This window comes from Marmota marmota, unplaced genomic scaffold (genome assembly GCF_001458135.2).
Source record: "Marmota marmota marmota unplaced genomic scaffold, marMar, whole genome shotgun sequence".
NCBI classification, from domain to species: domain Eukaryota; kingdom Metazoa; phylum Chordata; class Mammalia; order Rodentia; family Sciuridae; genus Marmota; species Marmota marmota.
Genome location: NW_025999842.1, coordinates 1,993,530 through 2,005,436, shown reverse-complemented (window position 1 = coordinate 2,005,436; position 11,907 = coordinate 1,993,530). Strand labels below are relative to the sequence as shown.

General features: G+C 37.1%; 1 protein-coding gene across 4 annotated transcripts in view; it reads right to left on the bottom strand.

Moving 5' to 3' along the window:
• Window positions 1-5,567: 5,567 nt before the first annotated feature.
• The window catches only part of Col12a1 (collagen type XII alpha 1 chain), a 111,042-nt gene continuing 104,702 nt past the window's right edge, over window positions 5,568-11,907 (bottom strand). For 3 of the 4 annotated variants that reach the window (XM_015498890.2, XM_048800885.1, XM_048800955.1), the window contains 4 exons: window positions 10,939-11,127; window positions 9,951-10,019; window positions 8,826-8,996; window positions 5,568-6,603 (listed from right to left, as the gene is read on the bottom strand). In XM_015498890.2, coding sequence (XP_015354376.1) covers window positions 6,425-6,603; window positions 8,826-8,996; window positions 9,951-10,019; window positions 10,939-11,127 — 608 coding nt within the window. In that variant the 3' untranslated portion in view covers window positions 5,568-6,424. Of the gene's footprint in view, window positions 7,837-8,825; window positions 8,997-9,950; window positions 10,020-10,938; window positions 11,128-11,907 lie in introns of all 4 variants that reach the window. The other variant, XM_048800927.1, reaches the window with a different exon arrangement.

Sequence of the window (11,907 nt, the reverse complement as noted above, 5' to 3'; positions counted from 1 at the left end):
TGGTATAAGATGCAGGTTGGGATATAGATAAGTGCAAACAAACAAGCAAAAAAAGAATCTGATGTGTCAAATACAGTGAAAAGGATATAATGGATAGAAAATATTTAGGGAAAATTATATTGACCTTATTTGTACAGAAAACAAAACATAAACTTGAGCAAATACATAAACAAGAATATTCTTTATAGACCCAGAAATGAATATGCATGTATTTGAGAAAATACGCATGCAACCTCTACATTACACTTGCTAAATTGTTAATCCTAATGAATAAAATATTCTATAAAATACTCAGAAAATTAGGATCTGTGTAAATGCTATTTGTAAATCTTGAAATTTTCCCCACTATAGACCTCACTAGCAGTTGGGACCTACTTCCACAGTAATTTTAAGGTGTTTTCTTATAAATAACAACCTTAATTTCAATTATAAACAATGAATTTCTTATAATGCTTCCATATTAAAAAAGCTAGAAAAATTATTTTAAGTAGTACTGTTTACCCCTCAAAGAACATTTAAATAAATAAGCCAATGCCTATTCATGTGATATCCTGGGATTTTACCATGAGTTTTAAAACCCAGACTATCTGGCCTCTTCTCAATAGTTCAGTCTAGTATGTGCTCAATCAAGGATTACAAAAGTAATTTTAAAATAGAATTCAGCAAACATGGCCAGGCATGGTTAATGTACACCTGTAATCCCAGCCACTCAGAGGCTAAGGCAGGTGGATTGAGAGTTCAAAGCCAGCCTCAACAAAAAAGCCAGGTGCTGAGCAACTCAGTGAGACCCTGTCTCTAAATAAAATTAAAAAAAAAATAGGGCTGGGGATGTGGCTCAGTGGGCAAGTTCCCCTGAGTTCAATCCCTGGTACCAAAAAAAGAAGGAGGAGGAGGAGGATTATTTAGCAAACATAAGTAAGGGAAAAAATATACTATGAAAATAAAAACCATAAAATGTACCTTGGTAAAAATAGAAGCTACTCCAACACCTGGAGACTCAATAATATGCTATTGAATGAACAACAGGTTTCAGAAGACATCAAAGAAGGAATTTAAAAATTCTCAGAGGTAAATGAGAACACCAATACAACATACTGAAATCTCTGGGACACTATGAAGGCAGTACTAAGAGGAAAGTTCATTGCATGGAGTTCATTCCTTAAAAGAAGAAAAAGTCAACAAATAAATGACCTAATATTTCACCTCAAAGCCCTAGAAAAAGAAGAATAAATCAACACCAAAAGCAGTAGAAGACAGGAAATAATTAGTCAAGCTAAATTCAATGAAATTGATACAAAAGAAACAATTGAAAAAATTGACAAAACAAAAAGTTGGTTCTTTGAAAAAATACATAAAATTGATAAACCATTAGCCATGCTAATGGAGAGAAGGAGAGAGAAAACTCAATTTACTAACATATGTGATGAAAAAGGAAATATCACAACAGACACTACAGAAATAACAGAAGATAATTAGAAATTATTTTAAAAATTTGTACTACAATAAAATAGAAAATATCGAAGGAATCAACAAATTTCTAGAGTCATATGATTTGCCCAAACTGAATCACAATGATATACACAGTTAAACAGATCAATTTCAAGCAATGAAAGAGAAGATGCAATCAGAAGCCTACCAACCAAGAAAAGCCCAGGACCAGATGGATACACAGCTGAGTTCTACAAGACCTTCAAAGAAGAACTAATACCAATACTCCTCAAATTATTCCATGAAATAGAAAAAGAGGGAACACTTCCAAATTCATTCTATGAGGTCAATATCACCCTGATTCCAAAACCAGACAGAGACACATCAAAGAAAGAAAACTTCAGACCAATATTCTCTAATGAACATAGATGCAAAACTTCTCAATAAAATTCTGGCAAATCAAATACAAAAACATATTTAAAAGATAGTGCATCACAATCAAGTGGGGTTCAGCCCAAGGATGCAAGGTTGGTTCAACATTCAAAAATCAATAAATGTAATTCATCATATCAATAGACTTAAAGAATCATATGATCATCTCAATAGATGCAGAAAAAGCATTCAACAAAATACAGCACTCCTCAATGTTCAAAACACTAGAAAAACTAGGGATAATAGGAACATATCTCAACATTTTAAAGGATGTTTCTGCTAAACCAAGGCCAACATCAATCTAAGTGGAAAAAAATTGAAAGCATTCCCTCTAAAAACTGGAACAAGACAGGGATGTCCTCTTTCACCACTTCTATTTAATGTAGGTCTTGAAATTCTAGCCAGAACAATTAGACAGATAAAAGAAATTAAAGGAATAGGGAGAGGAAAAGAAGAACTCAAACTATCACTCTTTGGCAGCTACATGATTCTATACCTAGAAGACCCAAAAAATTCCACCAGAAAACTTATAGAACTAATAAATGAATTCAGCAAAGTAGCGGGATATAAAATTAACACCCAGGGCTGGGGATGTGGCTCAAGTGGTAGCGCGCTCGTCTGGCATGCGTGCGGCCCGGGTTCGATCCTCAGCACCACATACCAACAAAGATGTTGTGTCTGCGGATAACTAAAAAAATAAATAAATATTTTTAAAAAATTAACACCCATATATCAAAGGCATTTCTATACATCAGCGACAAATCCTCTGAAAGAGAAACTATACCCCCATTTACAACAGCCTCAAAAAGATAAAATAAAATAGTTGGGAATTGACTTAATGAAAGAGGTGGAAGACCTCTACAATGACAATTACAAAATGCTAAAGAAAGAAATTAAAGAAGACCTTAGAAAATGGAAAGATCTCCCTTGTTCTTGGATAGGCAGAACTAATATTGTCAAAATGACCATACTACCAAAAGCACTATACAGACTTAATGAAATTCCAACCAAAATCCCTGTGGCATTCCTCATAAAAATAGAAAAAGCAATCAATCATGAAATTCATCTGGAAAAATAAGAAACCCAGAATAGCTAAATCAATCCTTAGCAAGAAGAGTGAAGCAGGTAGCATCACTAAACCAGACATTAAACTATTCTACAGAGCAATAGTAACAAAAAATGGCATTTTACTGGCACCAAAATAGACCTGTTAGACCTATGGTACAGATAGAGGACACAGAGACAAATCCACATAAATACAGTTATCTCGTACTAGACAAAGGCACCAAAAACATATAATGGAAAAAAATAGCCTCTTCAATAAATGGTTCTGGGAAAACTGAAAATCCATATGCAGCAAGATGAAATTAAGCCCCCATCTCTCGCCATGAACAAAACTCAACTCAGTGTGGATCAAGGACCTAGGAATTAGACCAGAGACCCTGCACCTAATAGAAGAAAAACTAGGCCCAAATCTTCATCATGTCAGATTAGGTCCGCCTTTCTTAACAATACTCCTATAGTGCAAGAAATAAAGTCAAGAATAAATAAATGAAATGAAATGAAAAGCTTCTTCACAAAAGAAACAATCAGTGAGGTGAAGAGAGAGCAAATTTTTACCACATGCACATCAGAGAGAGCACTATCTCTAGGATATGTAAAGAACTCAAAAAACTTGACACCAAAAAAACAAGTAACCCAATCAATAAATGGGCTACAGAACTGAACACTTCTCAGAAGATAATATACAATCAATCAACAAATATATGAAAAAATATTCAACATCTCTAGCAATTAGAGAAATGTAAAACTGAAAGATTTCATCTCACTTCAGTCAGAATGGCAGTTATCAAGGATACAAACAACAATAAGTATTGGCAAGGATTTGGGGAAAAGGCACATTCATACACTGCTGGTGGGACTGCAAATTGGTACAACCAATCTGAAAAGCAGTATGGAGATTCCTTGGAAAACTTGGAATGGAACCACCATTTGATCCAGCTATTCCACTCCTTGGTTTATACCCAAAGAAACTTAAAAACAGCATACTATAGTGATGCAACCACACCAATGTTTATAGCAGCACAATTCACAATAGCTAAATTGTGGAACCAACCTAGATGTCCTTCAATAGATGAATGGATAAAGAAATTGTGGTGTATATATACACAATGGAATATTACTCAGCATTAAAAGAGAATAAAATCATGGCCTTTGCAGGTAAATGGATGAAATTGGAGAATATAATGCTAAATGAAGTAAGCCAATCCCAAAAACCCAAAGGCCAAATGCTGATTCATAATGGGGGTGGAGGGCAGAGCTTGGAGGAATGGAGGAACTTTAGATAGGGCAAAACTTTAGATAGGGAGGGAGGAGAAAAGAGGGGGTATGGGGGTAGGAAAGATGGGGGGATGAGATGGACATCATTATCCCAAGTACATGTAAGAAGACGCGAATAGTGTGACTCTACTTTGTGTACAACCAGAGACATGAAAAAATGTGCTCTATATATGTACTATGAATTGAAATGCATTCTGCTGTCATGTATAACAAATTAGAACCAATAAATAAATTTTAAAAATGCACCTTAGTTATTTCCTGCTTAGCCCCTGGTTAGGAATGCCCTATCCTCCATTTCCCTCTCCCAGCACCAGCTTGAATGTAGGGAAGCAGTGAGCTGCCAATCAAACCCCATCTAGCCAGTAGTTCTTTTGTGCCTCAAATCCACGAGGCTCTCTGGGAACTCATGAGTGAATGGCATGAGGAACCATTTTCAGGCTTCTCATACAGGGGCTCTTCAGCAAGGAACATCAGAAAACCAAGTGAATCAGGAGCTAATAAAATAAATTGAGAGACCTTTGAGGTTTGAAAACTCCTATCCAGAAAGTAAGGGTTCAGGAGTGGGAGCTGAAGAACATCAGGTGATAAACTAGATTAAGAACCACAAGGGGTAGAGTCTCAGTCTTATTCTGATACTAATTAGTATGTTTCTTATTATATGCAGGTCAAAGAGTTGGACTGGGATAATCTCAGTGGTCTCTTCTAGTTGTAAAAGTGAACATGTTGAGAATTGCAGGTGATTGCTATGTTTATTGACGTGCTTGAAACCTCCTAAATGTAATACACTCATGTATCATCTCTTCCTTTTGATATTGGACTCCAGGAAATACTTAATTCAGATGTTTTGTTTTGTGGAAAACTTTCTATTTCTTCTCACTCTCTTCAACTGATGTTTTTCAAGCTAACATTTACATTGTTTTCTATGATATTGAAAATGGTTGCATAACATTTGTAAGTGGAAAAGAAATACATCACTAACTATAAAATTTTCCATTAAGGAATTTCCCTTTTTGCAACTAAATTTGTGATTGGGCAAAGCATAGTATAGGAAAGTAATTAAATGCATGCAAAATCATGTGGGATGTTAGAGATTATTTGGTTGTTTGGGGTCTCCTAGGATACTTATTTGTTTTCCACCAACCCACACATTCCTAATAAAGCCTTTGGAATCTGCTGGGCTTTTTAAGGTTCTCACCACTCTGTTTCTATGACTTCACCATATCATTAAAAATCTAAAGTTATTTAGCATAATTTAATAGTATTAGCAAGATTTGTAACAGTGTGTATCCAAGGATATGAGTTTGTTTGTTGTAACAACTGCCTGAGTGGTCCAAAAGCTCTTCAAAGAAAAAAAAAAACATACCATGTGAAATTTTCAGTAGTTTTATTGAAAAATGCCTCTTTTGTTTCAGAAATAAATAATATAAGGCAGTGAAATTCACAATCTGCAGTTAAAATATAAAAGCAGCAATTCTATGTTCATAGTCTTGCAAACATTTTCCAACTGCTTTTGATAACTAAGAAACATTATGTTCTGAAAAAAAGTTCATACTAAATATACAACACAAACATGCAATTCCATCTCTGCAGAATAATCTGCAATTTGGCATAAATGTTAGTGTGTCTAAAACAGGGAAGTTTACGGCAATATGGAACTGTATCCAGTTGATACAATAGCTTCAGTTATGGAACTTAAGATTTGTGGTTGCTTTATAAAGGAGATGTGTAAGAGCATTCTGTGCCCTAATGTATAACAGAAGATAGAAGAGGAAGACCAAAAATTAAAATGGAGCTCAACTTTCACCCTTTTCTGATTTTAGGAGGGGAATTTCTTGAATTGTGGTGTAATTAAATTGCAGATAATTATTGGGAAAGCTAAACTGCCCTCTCTAAATACACAGCAGCTCAGGGTTCCAGATTTACTGCTTAATCAAAGAGTTTCACTGAGGCTGCCCGCGCAGGGCACGTTCTCTCCTCGCAGCTTTGGTGAACAAGGCATTTTGCAAGCATTTTAAGGGCAAGGGCATAGATGCCTACAGAAATGAGTGTCGCAAGATAGACTTCCTGCAGAAACAAGGTTCTCTACAGTCAGAAAGGTTACTCGTGGATGAAGCAACGCCGGAGAAAACATCACAGAAGACATACATTGCTGTATCTGACCTGTAAATGAGAATCCCAACACCTCCCCCACCCCCTGCCTAGCAGGCGGCGCGCAGTCTCAGGTTCACTGCCCCGGGCCGCGCAGCGCAGCACGCCGCCAACGCGCGTGCTGAGGCTGCTCTCCCGCAGGATCTTCGGCGGCGCCGTAGTCGTCTTCGTATTCCGCGGTTCTCTCGGGCTCCACGGGCACGATGAAGGGCTCGCGCTCAGGCAGGTAGGCCCCGCCCTCGGGCACGTAGGGCTCTGTCCGATTCAACATCACAGTTATGGCATGATCGGAAGGCACACACACACACACACACACACACACACACAGACACACACACACAGCAAAAGCTAAATCATCACCGGCAGTGATGGCACTCCAGTCTTAACCTCAATACCATAAATAGATAAATTACAATGCTCTGATTACTTCCATTGGCAAAGAGAATTTGGTGATCAAATAATGAAATGGCACTTTAAGGAAAAAAAAAAAAGAAAAAGAAACCTTCAGAGATCCAGCAGTAAATACAATCATTGCACAAATACCTGGGAAGGACCAGAGACTGGGCCAAAGAATTGTAAACACAATACGTAGGTAGGATTTTCGCAAATCCCCAACTTCAAACTCCTCAAGTCAAAGAACAACTTGGAAAAATGAGGAGGTGAAGATAAGTTTTATTGACTCCTAGAAACTGAACTCTGGAGGTGAAAATCAACCATCACCAGGTAATATACAGTACATGACATTTCCTGTGTCTGTCCCTCACACAGACTCAGTTATGGCTAGTGGGTAAGAAACACCAGTGACTACAACAAAACAGGAAAAAAAAATAGGTGACTTTAAACTTTGGTTTGAAAATTGCAGTTACAAAACCCAAATGAGAGTACACAGTACAAAAAAAGAAAAAAAAAAAACACTAAAAAGGTCACATGCCCTGAATCAGACACATTGCTAACAAGCAAGAGATGAGGAGATTCCATTCGGTGTTATTCCGGCATAGAGCAAGCAGCAGGCTTTGATGCAGAAGCTTTTGTAGAATTGTTAAGTAATTTTAGTGGACAGGATTACATACAAATCATTTACAAGCCACAATTAGTTTATTATTTACAAAAGACTTTTCTCTTTAACCAGGTTAATTGTTTTTCCTAAAATGGCATAGTCTTCGCTGGTTAGTAGTTTTATTAGGCATCTCTTTCAAAACTGATGCTCTTCATGGCTGTGTGTTTGAACTTCGTTAAAAAAAAATATTTTTCTACATTATTACTGAAATGCATCAGGCTGACACCACTGCTTTTGTCTCATTCAAGTTAGTATAAAGAGTCTCCACCCTCCTTTATGATGTCTACCCAGTTCGTTAACCATATCTGTGGTGAGATTTCCATACAGACTCATTTTCTAATAAGCACGTGCGCAAACATCTCAGAAACAGGATTTTCATGTATTCAAACTGTAAGCAGCACTGGCGACTTAGAAAATTTGTTAGCCGGAACCTGAAACAGGTCAAAGATGATAGTTTTTAAAAGTTGAATTACTATGCAAAAATATATATATAAACATCCATCTAAGTATGTATGGTTAAAATATACATATATATATATCCATATATTCTGTCATCACACATGCCATAGGCACTGGTAATTTAAATTTATTTTATAAAAAATTAAATTGTAATTTTGTAAATACGTTGCATGAGAAATATACATTATTCACTCTTACTTCCAGTTACATGTAATTATGCACATAAATATATAGATATATAGATATTTAGATATTCAACTACTCATGCACTATTTGCTAGTAGCAAACCATATCAAACAGCAGTATCATTTTTAAAACTTGCAAGATGCTCAAGGGTGCACTAATGAAAAAGTCACTGTTGACCACTGCATAACTATTTTGTATCCAGATCAGCCTATCTCCCAGTCCTCATTTTCTCCAAAGTCAGCCATAAGAGACTTCTGCCCTCTTATACCTGTCAAACACTAGAATTTCAAACAATCCTTTTTCAAAAAATCAGTCCCAGATTTTTATTAAGTATTAATTCCATAGACAATGTGGGATGAAGAATTATTTTCCCTTGTCTGCACTATATTACCAAATAGTTTGCCTACAAATTTAGACTCCCACAACAAATTTTATATACATTCTTGGGATTCTACTATTATATTCAACAAATCCTTTATATTTTAAAAAAAAAGTCAATTGGTCAATTAACATTCTTCAAACTCCCATAAGAGATAAGGAGAGGTTTATGATGTGATTTGGTAAACATAGAAATATAGAAGGAGAAAATCATTATTTGAAGTCTAACAGTAAGATGTTTTAGGCTTTAGAAGACAGCTCTATTCTTAATCAAAATACAGAATTGAAAGAGTTGATATCTTCAAGAAATCCTCACATCAACCTTCCTTCAATCCTTCATTTCCATATAGGGTCTTCACTTCAGGAAAACTGGGTTCCTACAATGGCAACAACATACCTGGATAGCCTTGCCCATTGTATGGGATGCTGGCACACTGGGATGAATCACAGTATCCAGGAGGACCTGGGGGTCCTCGGATACCTGAGTTTCCAGGACGACCTGGGGGACCAGGAGGACCTCTTGAACCTGTGGACCCTGGTGGACCAGTTCTGGATTCTCCTTGTGGACCTAGGGTGGAGTTAAAACAAATATATTTCCCCTCCTGAGGCAGTCAGCAATACTTAAAGTATCACTAAAAAATTAAGAAATTATACCTCCACTGACTTGAGACTATTTGTTAGTGCATGGTAAGAAAATATTTCCTTAAGAAACCCCTAATATGAACCAAAGCTTGGTGGAACTTTCTTGCCAGTGACTCATCAAGAGTTAATGCCAGAAATCTACAACTTCAACAATTTCATTAAAGGAAAACTGATTCAGCAAGAATTCAGCCAAACAAAGCCATCAGTGAGTTCTCAGGTTTGCTCCCACTCTCACAGAGATAAGCACACCTGAAGGAAACACCTCTACTAGGCAGCCACTCTGGACTGCCATGAAGACACTGGAGTGTCTGCTCCACACTGCCAGACTATGCGAAGACAGCAATGTTATGTCTGGATCAAGTGATAGTTATGGTTAACATAAATGTAAAAATTCATCCATGGAGCTAACCTTGGTTGCAAGGGTCTCACAAATCTTATAATGAAGAAAAAATAATTTTCAACATAGCAAACCAAATGCATAAACAACCAGACTACTGTTATTTCTTTGCAAAGTATTAGAAGCTGTACATGAAATTTTGCAATGTATCGAGGCTTTTAGTAAGAAATACATTTTTCCCAGTCTAGTAAATATCCTTAAAAAGGATGAGAAGGCAAACAAAACAAATAGGAATTCCCTAAAAATGAAAATAGTAGCCTTCTGTATCACTAAAACTCATACCCTCAAATATTACAGTTATAGTAATTGCCTAATAGAACTTGCTCATTTTTGTAACAGGAGCTATACAGGTTGAATTTTTTGCTAAAAGATATATCATGTGGTACACATGCCTGAAGTTAATGAGGTGACATGGGTCTCTTGGGGACTGGGTACTTTCTTAGCATCTATGATCCTTACCCACTTGAATACTAGCAAACCTACCTGGGGGGCCAGGCAGCCCTCGAGGTCCTGGAGATCCAATACCCCTTTCTCCTTTCTCCCCTGGCAATCCTAAGGAAAAATAAGAAGAGGAAAGCACAGGGAAGCATTATACGGAACATGGAGTTTTCATCTTACATGATAATACTTGGTTCAAGTAATTCATTCCCTTAGTGAAAGCAGAACATAATTTTTCAAAGAAGTTCAGTCTTCAAGCCAAATTCTTTCTAGACATTTGGGTAATTCCAGATTCATGGCCAAGAAACAAATCTGGCTACAAAACAGGGGGAAAATTATTTGAAGGAAACAAACATGTCTAATATATCTCTAAATAGTAACTAAGAACAGAAATTTTGAATAAGTAGTTATAAATTGTTGAAAAACATCTTAAAGGTATCTAATCTTTAGTAGCTCTACAGGGCATCCAAATTATATGTAAGTTATCTCTTGAACACTAACTACACTTTTGACCGATGTAGGCATCCAAAAGTCCTAAAACATCTGGAATAAGAAAATCTTTTTTTTTCTTTTCCTTCAATTACACTTATCTACCATGAAATTAAAGTCAAACAAGCATATGAGATCAGTGCCAAGCCCTAAATAAAGGAACAAAAAGAATTTGGATCTAAAGCTATCAGACTGCTTAAGTGCATTCAGTTGCTGCTCAGCTCTTGCCACCGTCACAGCAATTATTAAGATTTTGGTGCTGGTTTAGCTTGCCAAGATACAGAATTTCCCACTTTACAAGAACAGCAAAAATCAGAAAATAACAATAGCTCTGCTGAGATCTTCTGACAAAGCATCCTCTCTTCCAAGATGTAGATCTCTATGACCTGCACGTTGCCTAAAGAGGGAGACAGTTCATGGACAGTGGCTTTGGAGGGACTGTCCTGATAAGACTAGGTAAAGTAGCTTGGCAACTTCAGATGCTTTTAACCTGGCCCAGTTCCTATACTTGAAAGTCCTGCCTATAGCAGCCATAAATGCCCACCTCGTTCACCGGGGGGTCCTTGCATCCCTGGTGTTCCTGGGAAGCCAGGTCGCCCTCCGGGCCCTGGTTCTCCTCTGGCTCCAGCACTGCCAGGAGGACCTGGGGGACCTGGTGGACCTGGCTGGTTACGATTGGAATGGTAATCATTTGGAATCTGATTCAGCATCTGGTTGAATCTGCTCATCTGGCCTGCAAAGAGAAATTCGGCTTATTAGTAAGAAATCCAATGCACTGGTCCCTATCTCCAAGGAGGGGTGAGAAAGTGAAGTTGTTTTCTTTTTGTGTCTAGTAAAATCCATCTCCATACCTCTTACCTCCAGGAAACATTCTAATTAAAATACCAAAAATAAAACTAGACATGCTAGTCACCCAATACAAAATGATCTGTGATAAGTAATCATTTCCAAAGAAGCTGACCTATAAACTGCAAGCACTACTATCAGTATAAAAGAGTCCTTAAAGATTAACATGGCTCTGAAATAAAGACTTGAGATGCTCCATCTGATGTCACTCAAAATAGAATATTTTTCAAATTAAGAAATTATACCATATTTGTATGAATCTAAGGCAATGATAATCAGGTTTGGGTGCATATTAGAATCGCCTGTAAGATACATCACTGGAAATGGTGTCACGTGCCTGCAATCCCAGTGACTCAGGAGGCTGAGACAGGAGGATTGCAATTTCAAGGCCAGCCTCAGCAATTTAGCAAGACCCAAAGCAACTTAGCAAGACCCTGAAAAATAGACATCTCTGGGCCTCATCTCCAGATAATGATTGACTAGGTTTATGCCACGGCCCAGAAGCTATCATTTCTAGCAAACAACATAAGTGATTTTAAGGTCAGTGTCCTCAGGACCACACTTTCAAGAAACACCATAAAACCTCCCAAAGGTGGAACCCTGAGTTTAAAGCTTGCACTCAGTCTGCAGAAACTGAGCTTTATTATTGAATAGGCCTTATGACATA